Raw genomic sequence first — 25,256 nt, 5'->3', positions numbered from 1 at the left:
ACCACAAAACTCCTAGAAGAAAACACAGGGAAAATCTCTTTGATATTGGTCTTGGTAATGATTTTTTGGATATGACACCAAAAGCACAGAAAACAAAAGCAAAAATAAGCAAGTGGGACTACATCAAACTAAAAAGCTCTGTACAGCAAAGCAAACCATCAACAAAATGAAAATGTAACCTACAGAATGTGAGAAAATATTTGCAAATCATATATCTGGTAAGAAGCTAGTATCCAAAATATATAAGGAACTAATACAACAGTAGCAAACAAAACAAAACAAAAACGACCTGTCAAAAAATGGGCAAAGGACTTGAATAAATATTTTTTCCAAAGAAGACCTACAAATGGCCAACATGTATATGAAAATCCAGGAAATGTAAACCAAAACCACAAAATATCACATCACATTTGTCAGGAAGGCTATTATTAAAAAGACAAGAGATGAGGTATTTGGCTGGCTTAGTTGGTGGAGTATGCAACTCTTTGTCTTGGGGTCATGAGTTTGAGCCCCATGTTTGGTGTAGAGTTTACTCTAACAAAAATCTTTAAAAAAAAGACAAGAGATGACAAGTGTTGGCAAGGGTGTGGATAAAAAGGAACACTTGCACACTGTTAATGGGAATGTAAGTTGATTTAGCCATTATGGAAAACAGTATGGAGATTCTTAAAAAAATTAAAAATAGATCTACTGAATGATCCAGCAATCCCACTTTTGGGTATATATCCATAGAAAATGAAATCAGGATGTCAAAGAGATATATGCACTCCCATGTTTATTGTAGCATTTTTTTGGTAAAGATTTTATTAATTTATTTGACAGAGAGAGACACAGCGAGAGAGGGAACACAAGCAGGGGGAGCGGGAGAGGGAGAAGCAGGCTTCCCACGGAGCAGGGAGCCCGACGCGGGGCTGGATCCCAGGACCCTGGGATCATGACGTGAGCCGAAGGCAGACGCTTAACGACTGAGCCACCCAGGCGCCCCTGTTGTAGCATTTTTAATAATAGCCAAGATATGGAAACAATCTAAGTGTCCACTGATGGATGAATGGATTAAGAAAATATAGTGTATATACAATGGAGTATTATTTAGCCATAAGAAAGAAGGAAATGCTGCCATTTGTGACAATATGGATGAACCTGGAGAACATTATGCTAAGTGAAATAAGCCATGCACGGAAAGACAAGTAATGCGTGATCTCATTTATATGTGGAATATAAAAACATTGAACTCACATAACCAAAGAGTAGAATTATGGTGGTTGCCAGAGGCTGAAGTTGGGGGAAATGGGGGGAAGTTGGTCGAAGGGTACAAACTTTCAGTTATAAGAGAGATTAGTTAATATATAGTATGGTGACCATAGTTAATAAAATTATGTACTTGGAATTTGTTAAAAGAGTAGATTTTAAGCACCACATCCAGAAAAACTGTAAGTGTGTGTTTACATATATTAAGTCCTCAGGTGAACTCAAGAGCCCAGCAACGGGGTGGAAAGTAGGATTTACCTGACCCTCTCTGCACATCCACCACAACTGTGGGCAAGAGCAGTAAGATGCTGCAGTATGTTGATTACAGGATGAGGTGCACCCGGCAAGATGGCCATAGTTTCATTAGCACCTTCAAGGCTTTCAACAAGCATATGAATTTGATCCTCTGTGACTGTGATGAGTTCAGGAAGGTCTAGCTGAAGAACTCAAAACAAGCAGAAAGAGAAGAGAAGTGAGCCCTTGGTCTGGTGCTGCTTGCGGGGAGAACCTCTTGTGTGGTCATCACCTGTTGATGCAAGTATCTGGCATTGCCTGAGTGCCACGTGCTGGAGCTGCCAGGGACCCAGGGATTGGGAAAGCTCCTGGCAGAGAAGTCCCAGCTGGTGTTCCGATGCCCCGGGCTCCTGCAAGACTTGCTGGGCCAGTCTGCCTGTCTGAGGGGTTGGTGGGCCATCCCAACGGGAGATGACCACACAAGGAAGAGGCACTGTTGCAGCCACTGTAGCTGCTGCCACAGCCAGTAAATATTGCAAGGGCCCCATCCCAATAGCCACCCTACCTATGAGCTGAGGGCACCCCCTTCAAGCATGACGGGCCCACCACCTGGCATGAGACCTCCCGCGGGCCCCCCAGTGGGGATCCCCCTCTGGACAAGGAACTCCAATGGGCATGCCCTTTCCAGGGATGCGGCCGCCTCCCCCAGGGATGCGAGGACTTCTTTGACCCTTGGCCACAGAGTTATGGAAGTAGCTCCACAGAGGCCTAATACCCCAGGGCCAGGTTACCACAGACCTGTTTGTTTGTTATGCCCTTGTTCTCAGAGTCTCACGGGATTGTCTGGTTTCCCTTTCAGGGCCCCCTCCCCCTGGAATACACCCACCAAGGCCCTAGACTCATCTTGGCCCTCCTCTGCACCCTGTCTGTTTCCTTTTACTTCCTTGTGGCCTGTGAAACTAGTTTATAATAAACTATTAAGAATATTATAAATGTAAAAACTAAACCCTCATGTTATAACACCTTAAAAGAAAACATGACATTGTACAACCTAAATATATACAAAACTTTTATTTGTTAATCATACCTCAATAAAACTGAAAAAAAGATTACTCAATTTAAAAAGGGGCAAAGGGGACCACATGGGTGGTTCAATTGGTCAAGCATCTGACTCTTGATTTTAGCTCAGTTCTTGATATCAGGGTCATGAGTTCAAGCCCTGCATTGGGCTCCACGCTGGGTGTGGAACCTACTTAAAAAAATAAAAATACATAAAAAATGGGCAAAGGGTCTGAATAGACATTTCTCCCAAGTAGATACACAAATTGCCAATAAGCACATGAAAAAAAAGTCCTCTAAATCATTAGTCACCAGGGAAATGCAAATGAAACCTCAAAGAGATACCACTTGCCACACAGTAGGATGGCTATAATCAAACAAATGTCGATGAGGATGTGAAGAAATTAGAGCCCTTATACATTGCTCCTGGTGTTGTAAAATGGTTCAAACACTGTGGAAAATAGTTTGGCAGTTTCTCACAGAAAGTTCAACATAGAATTACCATATCACCATGCAATTCCACTGGTAGGTATATACCCAAAACTACAAACAGGTATTGAAACAAATACTTGTAAAAGAAACAGTATTAATAGTTCAATATAGAAACAGCCAAATATCCATCAGTGGATGAATAGATAAATTGTAATATACCCACACAATGGAATATTATTTGGCCATAAAAAAAACGAAGCACTGATACATGCTACGGTATGAATGAACCTGGAATATATTATGCTAAGTGAAAGATGGCAGTCCCAAAGGCCCACATATTGAATGATTTCATTTATATAAAATGTCAAAAAAATCTTTAGAGTCATAAAGTAGAAGAGTAGTTGCCTAGGAATGCATGGTTTAGGGGGAGATGGGAAGTGACAGCTAATGAGTCTGGGGTTTCTTTTGAAGGTGGTAAAGATGTAAATTGATCCTGGTGATGGTTGTACAACTCTGAATATACCAAAAGCTACTGAATTGTAGACTAAATGGGTGAATAGTATGATATGTGAATTAAATATCAATAAAGCCGTTTAAGAAAACATGTCCTGAAAGGATGCAAGTGATATGAAAGTAGTTTATGTGCCTATCTAAACAGACTTCAACATTCTTTAATGGAATACGTCAAAATATAGGACTCAACAAAGTAGAATTAACAGTGTCTAGTATTCATACAAAATTGCTAGGCGTAGGAAGAAGCAGAAAAATGTGACTCATGCACAAGAAAAAAATAAGTCAACAGAAACAGAGCTAGAATTAACAAAGATGAATTAACAGACATGCATCTTAAAATAACTAATACAACTGTTATCAATATCCTCAAGGGTTTAAAGGAAAATGTGAACATAATGAGAAGAGCAATAAAAGATATAAAAAGAACCAGATGGAATTGCTAGGGATGAAAAATAGAATGTTAGAAATGCAACCTGTCCTGGATGGGATTAACAGAAGATTAGTGTGCAGAAGATCAGTGAACTTGAAGAAATACCCAAAGAAACTCTCCAATTTTAAGCATGGTGGGGGAAGGCTCCAAAACCAAAAATGAACAATTTCAGTCACTTGTGATACAATGTCAGGAACTATACTACACATTTAATTGGAACACTGCACCTAATAGTAGAAAAATATGCATCGTTTCAAGGGTACACAGAACATTGATCTTGATAGAGTATATTCTGTTTCATAAACTAAATCTCAACAAAGCTTAAAAGATTGAAATCATAAGAAATATGTTCTTTGACAAGAAAAGCAGTACTTAAGTCTAAATGCTTGTATTATAATAGAAGAGGAATCTCAAATAAGTTATCTAACCTACCTTAAGAAACCAGAAAATAAAGAGCAAAATAAATGAAAAGGAAGTAGAAGGAAATAATGAGCAGAAATCAATGAAATAGAAAACTGAATATAGAGAAAATCAATGAAACCAAAAGTTGGTTCTTTGAGAAGATCATTACATCTGATAGCTCTCTACCCAGAGCTATGAAGAAAAAGATGAGAGAAGACTTACCCAATATAAGGAATGACAGTGGGAACATCACTACGGATTCCACAGATATTAAAAGGATAATAAAGTGATCGTATGAACAACTCTATGGACTTATATATCTGATGCCGGGTGAAGGATAGAAGAACATGTCCTCAAGCAGGAAATAGTCCCCATAATATGTGAACTTTCCAAGACCTGAAGATCTGCAGACCTTTCATCTGGAGTCCCCAACATGTCCCCCCCTTCTTCATAATATTCAATCGATGGTTGTTTATTTTGTTATTGAGCATCTACTCTGCGAAGGATCTGCCCTCGCTCCTCTGGAGATGCCCTGCCCCAAGCTCAGTCCTGTCCTCCAACCCGCTTTCCCAGCACCCTTGCAGAACACCCTGATGCCTCGCCGCTTTATTTTTTTTTTTTTTAAAGGTTTTATTTATTTACTTGAGAGAGAGAGAGAATGAGAGACAGAGAGCATGAGAGGGAGGAGGGTCAGAGGGAGAAGCAGGCTCCCTGCCCAGCAGGGAGCCCGATGCGGGACTCGATCCCGGGACTCCAGGATCATGACCCGAGCCGAAGGCAGTCGCCCAACCAACTGAGCCACCCAGGCGCCCTGTCTCGCCGCTTTAAATCCCACCTCATAATGCTGCAGGTCTGTGTCAGGCAGCAAGAGGAAAAGGTTGCCTAGCGAAGGCTGGCTGCAGGGCAGGCCTTTATTCCGTCACCGCCGGAGCGCCACCTGTTGCCTGCGGAGCTATCCTTGCTCAGTCCGCTGGTCCGGAAGAGGAGGGACCAGACTCCTGAGCCATCACCCTCGTGGCTGACAGTCTGCGACGCACACATGGGGTCGTCTGCGTCCAAGGCTGCCCACAGGGCGACCACCGATGAGCCCACAGAACCCGAGGCGAAACACCTGGCGGGTGAGTAGACAGCTCGTGAGGCCTAGGTGCCTCTAATGTCGGGCCCCCGCTCCCCTCCCCCAACCGTCATTTTCTTGCAGGAGCATCGAGGGGAGATTGAATTCTTACCCCCAGTCATCTTGGAGTGAGCCTGGAAGAGAACCACTGGCCTTTTTAAGTCCAAACTCTGAACTATTTATAAGTTACTCCAATAAGTTAGGACACACGAAGTGGTGGAATAACGACCCAGCCTTCTGAAAAGGGCCTAATTCCAAAGTCCACCCGAACCCCCTTATAAATCATTACATTCAGCAAGACTTGTGAGATAAAGGAAGGAAAAGTCTATAGAGCAGATCATCCCATAAGCAGTCCTAACCTAAGGTCAATGAATAGGCTTTAGAATGCTCAAAGACAGAATAGACTCTCAGGCTAGCCTTGCCCCCTATTGTTTGAGTTCACATCAAGCACTGACTTCATCAACAATATGTACTTTTGGCAATATACATTAATCCCACTGCTTTGGAAAACGTCACAGCCAACTCACTCTTATGATCACCTCCTTATTTTGGTATTTTGCTTAAAAACTCTCCATTTTAGTATTGATTTAGTATGTGCCAAAATTGGCTTCTCAAGCCCTAAAAGATGAACAATAGTTAGCTATGTGAGAGGTGCATGGAACCAAAGGGGGCACTTGAGTCAGTACCATGATTCCCAAAGGTTCAGTCCAAAGGCTGAAATAAATAGTGGGAAAGTGGAAACAAAAAGCTTGCAGAGGAAACTTACCAGAAAGAGGAATGAACCTGACTTAGAGAAAAAACTTGAATAAATGGATCTAGGTTAAGGTCAGCCTATTGCTCCACTAGCATATTTGCTAAGCATCCTCCTCAGTACGTATCCTGGTGCTACGCATGTGAACATGCTGATTAATAAGTGCTAGGGATGAAGTTGTTTTATAATGATAGCTTACAGTTTTTTTTTAAGATTTTATTTATTTATTTGACAGAGAGAGAGCACAAGCAGGGGGAACAGCAGACGGAGAGGGAGAAGCAGGCTCCCTGTGGAGCAGGGAGCTCGACACGGAACTCGATCTCAGGACCCTGGGATCATGACCTGAACTGAAGGCAAACACTTCACCGACTAAGCCACCCAGGCGCCCCAGTTTACAGACAGTTTTGAAACCACAGAGGATTTTGAAGTGATAAACAGTAGGGAATCATTGCATGTTGTTGAATGGAAAAATGAAATTATGAAAGTTAGCTTTTGAGGGGTGGTATGAAGTAAATTGATGGATGGTTATAATCCTAAGCAGGCACTTGGGAAGCTGTTTTAGTAAATCAGGTATAGGGGTGCCTGGGTGGCTCAGTCATTAAGCGTCTGCCTTCGGCTCAGGTCGTGATCCCAGGGTCCTGGGATCGAGTCCCGCATGGGGCTCCCTGCTCGGCGGGAAGCCTGCTTCTCCCTCTCCCACCACCCCCGCTTGTGTTCCCTCTCTCGCTGTGTCTCTCTCTGTCAAATGACTAAATAAATCTTTAAAAATAAATAAATAAATAATAAATAAAATATTTTCATAATGATTTTTTTTTTTTTTACATTTAAGTTTCTATTGTTTCTGGGGCGCCTGGGTGGCTCAGTCGTTAAGCGTCTGCCTTCGGCTCAGGTCGTGATCCCAGGGTCCTGAGATCGAGCCCCGCATCAGGCTCCCTGCTCGGCGGGAAGCCTGCTTCTCCCTCTCTCACTCCCCCGCTCATGTTCCCTCTCTCGCTGTCAAATAAATAAATAAATAAAATCTTAAAAAAAAAGTAAACCAGGTATAAGGCTATATGAAAGTGGACTCAAGAAGAACAAGCAATAGGGGCACTTGGCTGGCTCAGTTGGTAGAGCATGTGACTCTTGATCTTGGGGTCGTGAGTTTGAGCCCCACGTTGGGGGTAGAGTTTACTTAAAATTTTTTTTAAAAAAGGAGAAGAAGCAACAAAAGGTTGAAGGATGCAAGCAAAAGGGTCAGACATGGGGTAACACTACAAGGAAAGCTCCTGACTGAACCTCATGTAATGACACTTTTCTTTCAGGAGGCAGTGTGACGTAATGGTTAATATCTTGGTCAAACAAGTCTGATTTCAAATACCAGCCCTGCCACTTAACAACCTGCATGGCATTGTGTATGTTAGCTTCTTGGGTCCTATTCATTCATTCAGTAACTATTTGGGGACACCTGGTGACCAAAGTGGACACAGTTCCTACCCCCATCAAGTACCCAGGACACTAGCATAGATGGGCATTAACTGTAATGTAACATATATCCGTACAAATTGTAATACCAGTAATGAAGAAAATATTTTGGATTATTCCCTTTGTCATTTCTGACATTTGACTGCTCTGTATCTAAGTTAAAGTTACCAATTTTGGGTTAGAAAATTATTTCTGAGTCTGTGTTTTAATACTTGTCACTGTCTCTAATTCAGACCTAATACAGTACATAAATGGAACAAATATGAGTGTTGAACATCTGGCTGATATTCTTTCTGAGAAAACCGGGAGCAGCAGCTGGGTGGTAGTGTTCAAAGCCCTGGTTACTGTACATCACCTTATGGTGCATGGAAATGAGGTGAGCACGCCGGGTATTCACGTGGTCAGTCAAAGCACTGTCAGTTCATGATCGCAAAATATTCTTGGTTTGTCAAGGCTTATTATCCTTTACTTTGTGACAAGTGGGGGAAGTGAATAGCAATAGGTACCAAAAGGCTGATTTTTGCATTTTTACTTAGGAGTATATCTTTGCAATCTTTATTGGAGGGTAATAGAGTGGACATTTCTCTCAATTCTTTAGATTCTTTAGACCAAAGAGAGAAAACCCTCAAAGATGTATTGCTTTACTTTACCAGGAGAAACCAGGTGCCTGTCCACCTCTCCCCACATACACTCTTTGTATTTTACAGAACTGAAATGTTCTTTAACATCAAATTACTTATTCTCCTTTAACATTTTGTCTCAGTAAGCTTTGCATTAAAAAATTAGGATTTAGAAATTGACTGGATTTTGAAACGTACTATAAAGCAACTAATTATACAGTATGGTATTGATAAAAAGTAGAACTATGTATTTATATGGGAACTTGGTGGCACAAAAAATGTGGGGGAAAGTATAGAATTTAAGATAAAGCCTTTTGGAGAATGAAATGTTGCCATTTGCAACGACATGGATGGACCTAGAGTGTATTATACTAAGTGAAATAAGTCAGAGAAAGACAAAAGACCATATGATTTCACTCATATGTGGAATTTAAGAAACAAAACAGATGAACATAGGGGAAGGGGGAAAAAAGGGAGAGAGAGGAAAACAAGCCATAAGAGATTCTTAAAGGTAGAGAACAAACTGAGGGTTGATGGAAGGAGGTGAATGGGGGGGGGCTGGATGGGTGATGGGTATTAAGGAGGGCTCTTGTTGTGATGAGCACTGGGTGTCATATATAAGTGATGGATCACTGAATTCTGCTCCTGAAACCAATATTGCACTGTATGTTAACTAACTAGAATTTAAATACAATACAATAAAATAAAGCCTTTTGGTAGAAATAACATCCTTTGGAAAAAATAGAATGAGATCTTAATCTTACCCCAGTATACAAAAATAAGTTCCCCATGAATGAAACATCTATAAATGCAAAAACCTAAATTTTAAAATTGAAGAAAATGTAGGAGAATATGCTTATAATATTTGAGTAGGGAAGACACCATAAAGTTGGAATAAGATAATTTCCAACATATATATTACAGAAAAAAGATTAATGTTCAGGATACATGACCAGTAAGAAAAAAAGCAGTATAGTGGAATAATGCACAAGACAAATGAACAGAGAATTCATAGAAAAGGAAACCAGAATTGCTGATAACCATCTGAGAATGTGCTCAGATAAAATTTAAAATGCATGACAGTATCAAGAGTTGGGAAGGCCTTGAGGAAATGAGAATTCACATACCCTGTGGATGACATGTAAAATATTAGTTGCTGGAATTTATGACTGGGGAGAGGAGATCATTGAGACATGTTTAGTAAAATTGAAAATGCCAAGCCCAGTGACCCAGGACATCCACATCTTACAGCATATTTATAATAATTAAAAAGTAGAAATCACCTAAATTTCTATCAGTACAGAACAGATAGCTAAAACGAAGTGCATATATACAATGAAGTACCATATAACATTACATGGGATGAATACCAATGAGGCTAGATCTCAAAAACAATGCTAATAGAGGAAGTAAGTTGCAGAATGACATTCAGATATAATATTGTTTATGTAAATTTAAAAATACTTAATATTTGTCCATGAAACAAATATATCTGAAACTATAAAGAAAATAGACTATAAAGATTAAAATTATGATAGCAGTTACCTCCAGGGGAGGAAAAGGAAATGGAACTTGGGGATGGGCAAAGGGCACTTTCAACTTTGTCTATAAAACTTTATTCTTCTTATTTTAAAAATAGACTTGAAGCAGTTATGTTAAAAAGTTAGCTGTTATCATTTCTGGATAGTGTGGCAGCCGGATGTATCAAATTATTTTAAAATTTTCTGCAAATTAAATTATTAAATAGTTTAATGTTCACTATTGAAATAGTTCTGTAATTAATTAAAACTTCTCAAAATAAAAAAGGGGGGAATGGCTAGATAGAAAGTCCTGGGGGCAAAGAGTGTATATTCCCACGAGCTTTAATGTTTAACCCCTTTTTTCTCTGCGAGATATATAGACAGAGGAGAGTTGACAACGGTGCATATTCTTATGTTGGGTAACCCAGGATATGATCACGCTCACCTTAATCAATGCTCCTGAAATAGCTAGAAGCTATATGATAGAATTATGTTAAATATGTATTCACAATGATAAACTCATTAAAGAGCTCTATTTGTGGACAGAAGCTAATTTTATAATTTGGCACATTTGACAGCGTTTTATCCAACATCTTGCATCTAGAAACTCTTTGTTCACTTTACACAACTTCCTGGATAAAAGTGTCATGGAAGGTAAGATGATTCTTTGATGGAAATAGTCCATGTGGCAAGGAGGGAAAAGCTCTGTTTTGAAAACCATGCCTGGTTAAAACATGGGAGGTTTGAGAAGGGATGGTGACAGTGGAATGGGGAGTTTCAGGAAAATGTTAAGAATTTACAACAGTTTCTGTGGAGATGTGAAAGAAACTGATAAAGTTCAATTATTTCCTCTATTCAGGAATGTCACCATCAACACTACATCATGAGGTGATTTCAAGGCTTTGAGGAAATCAGAAATAATCTTTAGCAGAAAGTGTGAGGAATATTGGACTAGATAATTAGTAAGGTCCATTCTAGCTTTTGTGCTTCAAAGATTTGTTGAGGTATATGGGTGGATGTGAAATGATAAGTCTGTGCATTTATTGACATATATTGTAAATGGTTAATATTGGTTAAATTGTAAGAGACTCTTAATCTCAGGAAACGATCTGAGGGTTGCTGGAGTGGTGGGGGGTGGGAGGGACGGGGTGGCTGGGTGATGGACATTGGGGAGGGTATGTGTTGTGGTGAGTGCTGGGTGTTATGTAAGACTGATGAATCACAGACCGGTACCCCTGAAACAAATAAGACATTATATGTTAATTAAAAATAATTAAAAAAATAAAAAATAAATTGGAAATAATGAAGTATTTCATTTTTAGGCTATGCTATGTCAACCTTCATCAGACGATATAGCAGGTACTTGAATGAGAAGTCACTCGCATATAGACTGATCGCATCTGACATCACCAAAACCAAGAGAGGGTCAGTAAATATCATTAGTTTGTAAGCAAGAAATACTGAAATACATAAGTCCTCCGATATGTCGTTGACCAAAAACACAGCTTTATTTTAAGATCCTGATGTCACAGTGCTTCTTAAACTCTTAATTACTGATATCATGAGTCTCTTTTCTCTTTTATAGGATGGATGGTATGATGAGAACTATGGATACAAAACAGCTGCTAAACACTCTTCCAGTTATTCAAACTCAGTTTGATGCTCTTCTTAATTTTAACGTAAGAGCTTTATGAATCCTGTTAAACATACTGGTAAATGACGTTGTTTAGCAGTAAGTGGAGAAGGAATTGTTTTAAACTGTGGTGGTAATTGATTACTCTTTTATTTAATTTCCAGGCAAATCCTGATGAACTAACGAATGGTATAATACATGCTGCTTTCATGCTCCTCTTTAAGGATTCTCTTCGCCTCTTTGCAGCCTATAATGAGGGGATCCTTAATTTGCTAGGTAGGCTAAAGAATAAACATTGCTTAAAAAATAAACTGGTAAAAACCTTTTACCTCTACGTTTAGACTAACGTAGACTACATTTATTTTAGATTCCAAATAGAAGATCCTTTTAAGGTCAAACATAGTTTAAAATAATGAGATATCATATTGCTTTTTTGGATAAAAATTCCTTGACTAATTAGCCACAGAACTGTATAGTTTTTGTATAAGTGCTAATTGATATTTCTGGGAAATTTCTGTCCTAATTTAGCCTTCATGAATGATTCATTTCGCAGGAAGTGTTCTCCAAGCTTCCATGATTTTTCTTACACTGAAGGAGTTATAAAAGAGTAGGAAACACAGCTCATTCCCTCAAAAAGCTTCAGAGCTTGATGTTAGTAAATAAGATTACAGACTGGAAGTTGTAGAGATTAAACTAAACTAAACTATCTGTGTATGCTATTAAATTCTAGATATCTTCCCAGCATCAATGTTTAGCATATGGTACTTCATAAAAATCTGTTGATTATATGGATTGAATAGTGTCGTTGCTTGCTAAGACAGACTATAACTGGATTAAAGCTATAATTGTTCTGAACAAGTTAAAATGATATACAGATTCAGCTTAAAATAGATACTGGCTCCTTCATGGTAATTTTTTTTTTATTTTTAGACAAATATTTTGATATGAGGAAAAACGAATGCAAGGAAAGTTTGGATATTTACATCAAGTTCCTCGAAAGAACACCCAAACTGGTACAGTTCCTGAAAGTTGCAGAGGTGTGGAAATCTATTTCTATCCAAGGCTTTTCTTTACAAAACAGTGAAACTATACACTAAAATTAAGTAGTTCAAGGATTTTTGTTTGTAGCCATGAAGATAACTGTTGCCAAGCTTATCCTTCTGCCAGAAACAGCTCATATGACATATTGTCTTTTCAGGCAGTGGACAATAGGTCTGTGATCAGTTGAAGAAGGAAACACATGAGGTGACCCGCACATTTCCCCTGACACTCAGAAGCAGTTGAACTTCTGAAAACCAAAGCAAAGCAAACACAAGACAACAAAAACAAAACACAACATATTACTCACAGGAGAACAACAATCTGTATAACAGCTGACTTCTGAGTACTTGACAAATTAGAACACATTTGTATAGTATCCAAAATGTAGCTTAGCTCTTTCCAGAACAGCGAAGATTCAATATCTGGCAGGTCTTTTTTTTTTTTTTTCATAGGTTTATCTTAGGGTGACTATAAGTTTAAGTGTACAAGGCCTACCTTAGCTTGACATGTTTTTCTTGATCAACTAGGTATTTTCTCTTTTGTGTGCACATTGGTCTCACAGTTACTTTTCTTTGTTGCCACTCCCTGTTGTAATGTGTACTTTCCCCCCTCGTTTGTGAATTCAGCAAGTTGGAATTGACCAGAACAACATTCCGTATCTTACACAGGTCAGTGTATCTTTCCTATGTGTTTAAATGAGTTTTGTTGTTGTTACGTATATGTATTTATTATATTCATAATATATCATCTGAGACTCCATCCTTTGCCATAAATATACATATGTATTTTCATTTCCTCATGACTAACATACACACATACATACATATGTAGATACATAGACATGTGTTTTCTGAACAGGTCTTTGAGCTGTTGCTTTTATAAAAGAGGCCAGTCCCTGCTGAGTGCTAAAAGGTGACTCGTAGTAGAACAACTAGACTCTGCTTTTTAAATGGACAGAACTGATCAGTGGCAACAGCAGAATATTTGGGCTCTCAAGCAACTCATTTCCATTCTCCACGGCTCACTTATGCAGCTGCAAAATGGGTGTAATACTATTGTCTTTCTCATAGCAGTGTTGTGCGAATCAAATGAACTCAGGCTTTTTCCTTCCCTAGAAGCCGCTCATCAGGAATCTCTCACGTGGCAGTGGGTGGGATATGAGGTAGAGGGGTGGCGGAAACGAAGGTCTGGCAACCTGCTCAGGCAGCCTGACGTGCCTTTTGGACTCGCTTGTGCTCTGTCCCACACGTGCCATTGGGCTTGAGCAGTCCTTTCCTGCTCTGGGCCCCAAACTAATGTGGCAGGCTTTTAGGTCATCTGGGATATGGGCCAAAGCATTATTTTCCCTGGGGCGGGAACATGCTGTCTCCAGAACTCAAAGAGGCCTAACAGGTGTTGTGTTTCCTTTTTGATGGTGAGAGGTCCAAGATGCACTACATTATCTTCTATTTTGGATAGAATTTCCTGGTAAATCCCTGGCCACTGGAACCTTAAAAATGTTACCAAAATAGAAGGCCCCTGAATCTTTGTAGGGTTTAGCTCCTACCTTCTGGAACACATGTAGCTTTCTGGGTCTCTATTATACTGGCCACTTCCTGCTCATCTGATCCAGTTAGCATGACATCATGGATATAAGTGGATCAGTGTGATTTTCTGAGGGATAACCAGATGATCTGGACTTCTTCTGATCATAGTATGACAGAATGTTGAAAGAGTTAACACACTCTGGGTCAAAACTGTAAGTGTATACAGTTGTCCAGTCCATGCCTACAAGCTCTTTGTGATTTACACTTTTGATAGCAATGGAAAGCAGAACATTCATGCATACCGTGCATCTGAGACTACATTAATCTACCTGTACCGGAGAAACTGTTGTACCTGGCACGTGGCTACAGTTGGATTACTACTTGATTGATTATGCTGTAGTTTCTCATTCTCCAGGGCCTGACTGGTTTTGGGGCCATAATGGTGAATTACATGGAGATATGATGGGGACATCTCCCCTGCATCCTTTTTATCTTTAAGATTGGCACCAATTTCTGCATCCTCCCGGAAGGTGATTGTGTTTTTGTTTACTATTCTGCCTGGAGGGTAGGTGGAGACTATTTAAGATACAGAGATCTCCACCCCACAAGTTACATGCCCCATCAGGATTTTCCCCCACCCACTCCTGGCCTCTAGGCCTCTAACTACAGTTAAGTTGCAGCATAGCCCAGAGACTCAGGACTTTCATGGCCGTCCCCCAGCTCTCCCCATCCCGTAAGTCAGGGCTTAAAAGCCCACCCCTGACCTTGGTGTGGCAGGCCTGCCTTGGTTGGGACTGGAGGAAGGTGAAGTACTCAGACAGGTGGTAGTCATATGAAGAGAGAGAGGGTGAAGAAGTAGGGGGAGACGGGTAGTAGATCGAGGTCCCCTCAGGAATTATAGGACATTGGATCCAGAACACTGTGGATGTAGCGGTGGCAGTAAGAGGAGTAAGTAGCAGTAAGAGGATGGAGGAGGCAAGGATAGGATGGTTGTAGATGCAAATAAATGTTAGGTTTGGCGGCAGAGAAGGAGGGACTTTCTGTCTGATGTCTTCCCATACATCTTTAAAGAAATGTGTTTTCTAACATATACACAGCGCAAGCATTCCTTCCTGTACAGATAAGTACAAAGGGGACTTGTGCACAGACATTGAACCCCACTGTTGGATGAAGTAATTCACAGCTTCCTGAATGAGAAAGCAGACAACCAGAACACAGAAAAAGTGAGAATGTCTGGGTGACTAGGGGAGAAGATGGGATTTCATTGCCCAAAGGCACCTTAACTGGTGGATATCAATCAACAGTCATTCACAAACACATGCTTGACCCCTTCAGGAGGAAGGAGCTATAATGAATGAGACACAGTCCCTGCTCCTGAGTTCCTGAAAAAGACTACAGAAGCATGCCTAGATAACTCCCAAAATGTAGCCCTCTCTCTGAATTTTCTCCACATTAACCTCAGTTTCTTCAGGTAGGTGGTAGAGGTGGGAAGGGTTCCTTTGCTGAGAACTGCAGTTTGGCCATCATGAGGGCACAGGCAAGCATTAACTGAGCTGGACTTGGCATCTTGGCCTGGGCCTCCTTCACTGCTCAGTGCCTGTGGTCAGAGCTTCAAGGGGAATATCAGACAGAAGGAGTCCCAGGATGGGGGACCACATTTCCCACTGGGCCACCCTCTCTCCTCCTTACCTCAATTCTGGTTCCCAGGATCCCTGAATCAAAAACAAAGTAGATGGCTATGGGAGAGGCTGTGGAAGACAGGCGAAGCTCTTTGTTGCTAAACTTTCTTGTAGAGCTTCATTCCTTCCTCCGTAAATCAACTCCTTTTACTGGGAGCGCTTCCTTGTCCGTACGCCAGCCCCTGGCCCTCAGTCAGTACAGAAAGTCATTTGTCATGGCATAGGGTTGGCAGAGCTGCTCCCATGACGTGCTTTCTTGGGTGCCCTGGGAACCCTGGAATGGAGTGAAATGCTGTAGGTTCCATCAGTCTTTACTATATGAATGGATGCTGAACTGTTCGGTGCAGGCTCACCATTTTAAGGCTCGCCCAAACCCTTGTGTTTTCTTAAAAGGAAATCTCCCCCGTTCCTCCAGCTAACCCTTTCTACCTTGATTTCGACATGGTCTGGGGCTCACAGAGCCTCCTCCTGTGAGTGACTGTCTCATGTGTCTGTGTCTGTCCCTCACTGTTCCACCATTCTGTGCTGTTTGTGCTCGGTGGGACTCCCAGAAACTCTGGTGGCAAGGTCTGCTCCGTCTGCCATCTGATGCATCTTTATTGTACACCAGCATATTCAGACATACGTCTCTGGGCCACATCCCTCGTCAGAGCTCAAAAGACCTACCAGATGGTTCCACCCTAATGTATACCTGGATACATTCTCCTCACTTCACCACAGTGTTTCTGTGGTTTTGGTGGGTGGAGGGTAACTGCGTGCCTCACAGAAGAGGTCTTACAGATTCATATCTACGCTTCCATTGTAAAGCGCCTTGGTGCGTTTTAAGTTTCCGGTAGTCCTAAGCAGTGTTCTGCTAATCACGTCTGCTAACCTTGGGCAGCGGCATGGCCACAGATTTATAGCTGTCAGTGAATTGTCTGAAAACAACTCGGATGAAAAGGATTCTTTCCAGCAAACATTGTTCAGATTTCCTGATAACTGTTGTTATTTTGTTATTTTAGTTATTCTTTGGTAGTTATTTTGTTATATATTTATTGAATGACTGAATGAATGAACCAGTATACTCTATCCCTTTGGCAACTGTGTGTCTGCCCTAATGAAACTGGCAGTCCCCCTGATCATTTTTGGGTGTCCCATTGCCCCTTCTTGCCCATCTTGTATGCTTGAGGCTTTGAGGTTCACCCGAGGCTGCAGATGTCCTGGTCTTTCCACTGTTGAGGTGCCTGTGGGCTTCGTCAAGGGACAGATTCTCTAAGTCTTCTGTACTCAGGGTGCCCACATTGTGAAGAGGCATTCCTGGACAGGTCTTCTCCTGGTCCCCACATTTGGCTCCAACGCCCTCTGAGCAGGTATCTGCTTGGCTGTGTCATTCTCACTGAGTGCTAGGTAGGCCCCTCTGTTTTCAGGCCCATGTGTTTGTTGCCCTTCCTTGTGAAGGAGTCAAAAATAATGATTTCAAGTCCAAAAGAGATAGATGTTTTAGCAGTCCTTTGGCCATTTTTAAAAAAATGTACACGAAAGCACAGTTTGAAAATCTGATTTGATATCAAGATGCTGCTTTTCATAATGAATTTGTTTGTAGCAATTGCAGTTGACCCTTGAACAACATGGGTTTGAACTATGCAGGTCCACTTATATGTGGAGCTTTTTTCTATAAATATATTGGAAAGTTTTTTGGAGATTTGCGACAATTTGAAAAAACTCACAGATGAACTGTGTAGCCTACAAATACTGAAAAAATGAAGAAAAAGTTAAGTATTGTGAGAATACAGCACATAATACATATAACATATAAAATCTGTGTTAATAGACTGTTTATGTTATTGGTAAAGCTTCCCAGTCAATAGTAAGCTATCCGTGGCTAAGTTTTGGGGGAGTCAACTGCACAAGGGTGTGTGCCCCTAACTCCCATGTTGTTTGAAGGTCAACTGTGGTTGTTCATTCATAGGTGTCTTCATTTTTGTTCAGAACCTTTTTATGATGTAAAAGAGTATGAATTTGCTAAGAACTTTCAGAAAATATGTCTCTCACAATAACTTTATCTTCAGGCACCCCACAGTTTACTTGAAGCACTAAAACAGCATTTAGCTTCTTTGGAAGAGAACAATGACAGTTTGCTTCCTTACAGGTAAGATAATAAATGTCTTAATTTAGATTACTTTTGTTTCTCTCTAAATAATTTCCCTATTTTTAACAATATGAAAGTGACTAAGTAAATAATAGGCTTTGAACATGCTGGAACACATTTTAAATGATAATATGGAAGAGAGGTTTTCAGTCTTTTCTGGGATCCCATACTCTCCACAGGGGTGATATGCTTCCCAAGGAAACATCTTTTATTATGTTGAATGATTCTCAAAGTCAGAAGTTGGGACTGGAATAAACCCTCTTTTGAAGAATTTGATTTCTTCTCTTAGAGGCTCCTCTAGTGAGAATAACTGTTGTAGACGATTATTTAATATTTATCCACAAAACAGTGTGCATAGTAACATTCAAGATCTGTGTCTATACACATGTATATGCACATACATATATACACTCCTCTATATAAGAATATATATATATACACCCCCCCAACTCCAGCAACCCTCAGTTTGTTTCCTGAGATTAAGAATTCCTCATATCAGTGAGGTCATATGATACATGTCTTTCTCTGATTGACTTATTTCACTTAGCATAATACCCTCTAGGGAGGGATGGGGTGGCTGGGTGATGGACATTGGGGAGGTAATGTGCTATGGTGAGCGCTGTGAATTGTGTAAGACTGATAATCACAGACCTTTACCTCTGAAACAAATAATACATTATATGTTAAAAAAAAAGAAGAAGAAGATAGTAGGAAGGGAAAAATGAAGGGGAGGAAATCGGAGGTGGAGACAAGCCATGAGAGACTGTGGACTCTGAGAAACAAACTGAGGGTTCTAGAGGGGAGGGGGGTGGGGGGATGGGTTAGCCCGGTAATGGGTATTAAGGAGGACACGTACTGAATGGAGCACTGGGTGTTATATGCAAACAATGAATCATGGAACACTACATCAAAAACTAATGATTAATGTATGGTGATTAACATAACATAATAAAATAAAATTTAAAAAAGTATATATACAAATTAAATAATACAAATTTTGAGGTGTATCCCTTCAAAATGTTCATGTGAGTTATTTCTGAGTGGAAAAATTATGGTTGATTTCAATTTTCTTTTCTTTTCTTTTTTTTTTTACTTTTCAGTATTGTTCAGAATTTCTATAAGGCTCATGTATTATTCATTCATTCCACTGTTTAGGTTATGTTGATTACAATTGACTTATATTCATGTCCTATTAGACAACAAGTCTGTTGACTGTTTCTTTTCTTTATCATAGATAGATGTATAGTTGGTACAAAGTTGGATGGATGGAATAATGGATGGATAAATGGTTGAATTAAGGAAATGTAGGCTCAGCTGGGTAGGATATATGTGATTCTATTTATTCTCCAGTGTGTCTCATTTTTCTTGTAATCTTTTAAGTCTCCAGCATGCATTGATCCCCTCTATCCCAAATAATCCAGTTATGAAAGCTTCAGCAAGCAGAGCTTGGTTTGCAGGTAACATAACTCGATTATATGATTATATCAGTAATCACTGAAAGCAGAATTAGAGTCTTTAGTTCTTCCACTGCTTAACCACCTACTGTGTCTGTTGCCTCTTCCTGAAGCAGTCTTGGACCTAGTGATTTCATTTGTAGAATTTATCTAATGTATACATTCAGGGTTGTGAAATGATACATGAACGGGGATATCCGTTAACAATGTTGTGATAGCAAAATGACTATCAATAAGGGGCTTGTTTTTATGTACTGAAATGGAATGATCTCTAAGATATATTGTTAAATGGAAAATAAGCAAGGTGTGAAACAAAGTATAGTATGCTCCCATCTTCATTTTTAAAAACAGAAAAAAGAATATGTACATTTGTATAATTTCTTAAAGAGTACTTCTGGAAAGATATACAAAAAATGAATAAAATGTACTGCCTCCACGAAGAACGTGCTGAATTTTCAGGAATTTTGCAAGCTGGTTGATGTCACATTGGTAACTTGAAATTGGCCATGATGAAAGTATTTACACCACAGAAATGGACAAACACTGTAAGGCAGGCCTTTTGTTTTTCTTGGAGAGCTGGTTGTTATACATTTCCTGGCACATGACAGCTCATAATCAGTCATATTCTGTTCTTTAATGGGTGATTGCGTTTCAGTGATGTCACTTGATCCTCTAGACACAAATTCATGTAATAATGTTATATTACCATAGAGTTTATATTGTTTGAATTAAAGTTTGTTCTTAATTTAACTTGAAGACTTAAACTGTATCTATTTTAAATGTTTTTACTTTTCTTTTGTACATATACTCTCAATGGACACAACTTCTGCATTTTCAATGGGTGAGTTTGACCAAAATTTTGAGGAACATAAGTCCTTTGAGTAAAATCCTACTATAGCAAAAGTGGCACGTTTGATTTGTTTCCAAAAGAATGACTGCTTTCCTGAGTTCCCGTGGTTTGGGAACCATTAGTGCTTACAACAGATATTACAAGAAGGGTAAATATAGTATTTGACAAGCTGTGGCTTCAGTCTGTTGTAAATGTGAGTTCCAAACCAAGTATAGGGGGAATGGGGAGCTACTACCATTCTGTTATAAAGCCCTATGGCTTGCCTTTACCCTCATTGCTTGAACCAATTCTGTTGACAATCCTATGATCAGCTGAAAGCACGTTTTTTCTTAAATCACTGATTTAAAAGTACCTGCCATGAAACCGGAGTGCTTGGATTCAATTTTCACTCTACCATTCATGGATGGTGTGACTTTGGGCAGACCACTTAACCTCTCTGTGCCTCAGCTTCCTGATCCTCATAAGGTTGCTGTCAGGATAAATGAATCAATACTTCTAGAGTGCTTAGAACAGGGCTTGACCCATGTGTTACTTAGAAATGCATTTTAAAATTTCATGTATATGGGAAATGGGGATATTTTAATCTTATTTTTTATTTTAATTCCAGTATAGTGAACATGCAGTGTTATATTAGTTCCAAGTGTACAATATAGTGATTCAACACTTTCATACAACACCTGGGGCTCCTCAGGACAAGTGCCCTCCTTCATCCCCATCACCTATTTCACCCATCCCCCCACACACCTCCCCTCTGCTGACCAGTGTGTTCTCCATAGTTAAGAGTCTGTTTTGTCTCTCTCTTCCCCCGCCCCGTGATGGTTTGTTTTGTTTCTTAAATTCCACATGTGAGTGAAATCATACGGTATTTGTCTTTCTCTGACTGACTCATTTCGCTTAGCGTAATACCCTCTAGCTCCATCCACGTCACTGCAAATGGCAAGATTTCATTCTTTTTGATGGTTGAGTAATATTTCATTGTGTATATATACCACATCTTGTTCATCCATTCATCTATCAGTGGACACTTGGACCATTTCCATAATTTGGCTATAGTCAATAATGCTGCTATAATGTAGGGATGCACATATCTGTTTACATTAGTGTTTTTGTATTTTGTGGGTAAATACCCAGTAGTGAGATTACTGGAAAATAAGCTAGTCCTATTTTTAACTTTTTGAGGACCCTGCATATTGTTTTCTACAGTGGCTGCACCAGTTTGCATTCCCACCAACACTGAAAGAGGGTTCCTTTTTCTCCACATCTTTGCCAACACCTGTTGTTTCCTGTGGTGTTGATTTTAGCCATTCTGACAGATGTGAGGTGGTATGTCATTGTAGTTTTGATTTGTATTTTCCTGATGCTGAGTGATGTTGAGCATCTTTTCATGTGTCTATTGGATAAATGGGATCTTCTAATGATCTTTTTTGCTACCGAATTCTAGCTTACTTGCACTGTGTCAAAGAACCTTCTCTATAATTTCAGTCCTTTGGAATCTGTTGATACTTGCTTCATGGCCCAGCATATAATCATTTTTTTTTGGTAGAAGTTTCATGTGCACTGGAAAACTGTATCCTGTAATTGCTGGATACAGTGTTCTGTGTATGTCCATTAGGTTGAGGTTGTTAATTGTGTTGTTCAAATCCTCTGTATCTTCATTATTTTGCCTGCTTGTTCATAGAGTTACTAAGAAAGGTATGTTAAAATTTCCCTTGTTTCCTCATAAGCTATGTTAAGCACTATTTTTATCCTCCACGCCACTATATGACTCTTGTCAAAGTCACCAGTCACCTCCATGTTGCAAGATCTGATGTTGATTACTTGGTCTTCCTCTTATTAGGCCCCCTAGTTCATCACTCCCACTTCCTTCATGCACTTTCTTCAGTTTGCCTATTGGTTTTCTTCTTATGCGACTCTTGGCTCTTTTTTAGACTTTTTTTTTTTTATACTGATTTTCCCTCATTTCTCCTCTTTATGTATACTTTTTCATTGCCTCGATGACCTCATCCAGACTCAAGGCCTTAAATACTGTTTACATGATAAGGACTCCCAAATTAGTATCTCTAGTTCCAGACATTTCTCTTGGACTCCAGAATTATATATCCAAGTGTCTATCCAGTGGTTTCACTTGAATTATCTAATAGGGTTCTACAACTCAATATGTCTAAAACTAAGCTTCTGATATTCCATCCCAAACCTGCTGATTTTACAGTTGACCACTTCTCACTATCTTCAGTGCTACCACCCTAGTTCAAGTTACCACCACTTCTTAGCTTCTTCCGTTGCCCTCTACAGTCCATTCTTTACATAGCAGAGTGATCCGATTAAAATACAAGTCAGATGGATCATGTCTCTCCTCTGTTCAAATCCCTCTAGTGGCTTCCCCATCTCAGGGAAGTTGGCCTAAGATGGTGGCCTCAGAGTAAAATGCAAAGTCCTTACAATTCTTTACAAGGCCCTCAATTGCCTTTCTGACTCCTTTGATTACTCTGACTCCAGACACATTGGCCTCCTCACTATTCTTCAAATATACTCCTTCCTGAGGGCCTTTGATCATGTTGTTCCTTCTGCTGGGTCCACATGGTTCACTTTTCACATACTTTAGGTCTTTACTTAAAAGTCCTCTTCTCGGGGCGCCTGGGTGGCTCAGTCGTTAAGCGTCTGCCTTCGGCTCACGTCATGATCCCAGGGTTCTGGGATCGAGCCCCGCGTCGGGCTCCCTGCTCAGCGGAAAGCCTGCTTCTCCCTCTCCCACTCCCCCTGCTTGTGTTTCCTCTCTCGCTGTGTCTCTCTCCGTCAAATAAATAAAATCTTTAAAAAAAAAAAAAAAAAGTCCTCTTCTCAGTGAGCCTCTCCTATCTAAATTTACATACCCCCTCCCCCACCAACATATCATACTTCTTTCTCTGTTATTTTTCCCTCGGCACTTACCACAATCTAACATATACTTCATTTGTATTGATTATTTTCTGTCTCCAGTGGAATGTAAGCTACAAGAAGGCAGGGATTTTTATCTTTTTTGTCTTCACTGGTGTATCTTTAGCACCTAGTATGGTGTCTAACGAATCCTCAATTAAAATGTATTTAATGAATAATTTTACATGACTTTATTTAAACTCATTAACCTAAGAACTTGATGTGCTGTTAGTTTGTAATGGGAGGTACATATATATCATTATTGATATAAATTTGGTTTAGTTTTTCATCTAATTCTGTCTCTTATTTTCAGATTATCTTCCCTATATGATATATTATAACCAACATTACCTTCACAAGCCCACAAACCTGTTGGAGCCAGACAGCAATGTGGAAAAACCATAGCGAACAATCTGGATGGCTCACTTGCTAGCCTTGTAGGAAGTAAGCATCTATTTTTAAATCAATAATCCAGATATATATATATTTTTAAATGCATTTTAAGAAAAAGCATACAAAATTAATGTAAAATTTGTTTGTTTTATGAAACAGATCTTAACCTTGGAGAAAGCCCAGTCAACAAGTAAGTTTTTATTATTTAAAAAGGACAGCCGATAACACATACATGTTAGAGGAAGAGACTCATGAGAATAACAACTAGAAAATAATTATTTTAGAATTCGATATAGGAATCATTTGTTACAAAACTCTATAATATGTGAATTTTTTTTCCTTCAAAAATTAAAGTAGAGAATTTACTCTTTATATTCTATCCCAGTTTTTGTAGGTGAAGTTCTTAGTTAAAGTGCAATGTATTATGTATTGCATGGTTCTCCCTTCTACCCCTCTGACAATCCCTTTATGGTTCATCTGAAGGATCTTCTTTTTCTAAGCATGTTTTAAATATTGGCATTTCTCAAATTTTTTGTACTTTTGGTTCTTTTCTTACTTTATTATATAGACTGTATTAAATGAATAATACCTATTTTTTATTTTGTTAAACAAAGACAATAAAACCACCAGCTGGAGCTCCTCAGCATCTTAAGATAATCAATGTTACTTCAGTGTGTGAATCCCTACATTTTCAGCCAAAAAAAACTCCAAAAAGCAGGCAAATTGAAACCAAAGGAAGGCAGAAGTGATAATATTAACAACAAACACTGTGGAATGTAAGTTTAAAATCACTAAACAGAATAAGGAAGGATATCATACAATGATAAAAGACACTTATTATGGAGACACTGTTTTGTGTATACACAAATTTAAATATATAAGGTAAAAATTATTAGAAATACAGGAAGAACTTGAGAAAAGAAAATAATAAATAATAATCCTGAGTGTGTGCACGCACACATACACACACAATGTTTATTTTCTTCAAAGCAACCAAAAAGAAAAACATGACAAAAAACTAAAGAATTTTACAGGCTACATTCTGTCATAATCTAATGAAATCAGAACTTGTTAATAAAAAATTGGGCATGAAAATCTTAACTATTTATAAGTTTAACCTTTGCCAAAGAGGAAATACATAGTTTGATAACTATCAAAAGGTAAACTCAGAGGAAAATTTCTTCATTGTAAAAAAGAGAAATTAATAAGAATTTAGTTTTTATCTTAAGAAATCTATGTAAAATTGTAAAAAAACAAATTAGATAAAATTTATAAAGATAAAAGCTCAAATTAATAAAATTGCAAACAAAAACAAACGCAAAACTTATTTCTTTGTAAAGTCCAATAAAAGAAGATCCTCTGACTAAGCAGAAAAGAGTGTAAAAGTATAACAACGTGAAGATTTTTTTTTTTTTTTTTTTTGTGAAGATTAAGAGGGCTGACATGACCACAGGTGTAGGCGAGACTAAAATAATAAAAGCAAATACTTTATGCAACAGTTTGGCAACAACATATTTGAAAATTGGGAGTAAATTGATGATTTCCAGGCAAAATATAAACAACAAAATTCATCCAAGAAACATGTATGGACCAAATACCACACAAGGTTTTTTTTTTTTTTTTAGTGTGATGTTATTTATTTATTTATTTACTTATTTATTTTTTAAAGATTTTATTTATTATTTATTTTTTTAAATTTTATTTTATTATGTTATGTTAATCACCATACATTACATCATTAGTTTTTGATGTGGTGATCCACGATTCGTTGTTTGCGTATAACACCCAGTGCTCCATGCAGAACATGCCCTCTTTTTTTTTTTTTTTAAAGATTTTATTTATTTATTTGAGACAG

At 39.0% G+C, this 25,256-nt stretch overlaps 1 protein-coding gene and 1 pseudogene across 1 annotated transcript in view; both read left to right on the top strand.

Moving 5' to 3' along the window:
• Window positions 1–1,371: 1,371 nt before the first annotated feature.
• Window positions 1,372–2,211, top strand: LOC102725613 (small nuclear ribonucleoprotein-associated protein B pseudogene; annotated as a pseudogene).
• A 2,765-nt stretch (window positions 2,212–4,976) lies between these two features.
• LOC115942198 (phosphatidylinositol-binding clathrin assembly protein-like) overlaps window positions 4,977–25,256 on the top strand; it is a 31,580-nt gene continuing 11,300 nt past the window's right edge. Inside the window, exons 1-13 of the mRNA XM_081809267.1 lie at window positions 4,977–5,195; window positions 5,226–5,436; window positions 7,878–8,020; window positions 10,363–10,438; window positions 11,107–11,209; window positions 11,370–11,463; window positions 11,582–11,693; window positions 12,348–12,454; window positions 13,085–13,126; window positions 17,712–17,791; window positions 19,172–19,248; window positions 23,369–23,452; window positions 23,561–23,591. Coding sequence (XP_081665393.1) covers window positions 4,977–5,195; window positions 5,226–5,436; window positions 7,878–8,020; window positions 10,363–10,438; window positions 11,107–11,209; window positions 11,370–11,463; window positions 11,582–11,693; window positions 12,348–12,454; window positions 13,085–13,126; window positions 17,712–17,791; window positions 19,172–19,248; window positions 23,369–23,452; window positions 23,561–23,591 — 1,379 coding nt within the window. The remainder of the gene's footprint in view (window positions 5,196–5,225; window positions 5,437–7,877; window positions 8,021–10,362; window positions 10,439–11,106; window positions 11,210–11,369; window positions 11,464–11,581; window positions 11,694–12,347; window positions 12,455–13,084; window positions 13,127–17,711; window positions 17,792–19,171; window positions 19,249–23,368; window positions 23,453–23,560; window positions 23,592–25,256) is intronic.

Source organism: Leptonychotes weddellii, chromosome X, assembly GCF_054177405.1.
Source record: "Leptonychotes weddellii isolate Sample4059 chromosome X, ASM5417740v2, whole genome shotgun sequence".
In the NCBI taxonomy this organism is placed as follows: Eukaryota; Metazoa; Chordata; class Mammalia; order Carnivora; family Phocidae; genus Leptonychotes; species Leptonychotes weddellii.
This window is presented reverse-complemented; position numbering and strand designations above follow the sequence as displayed.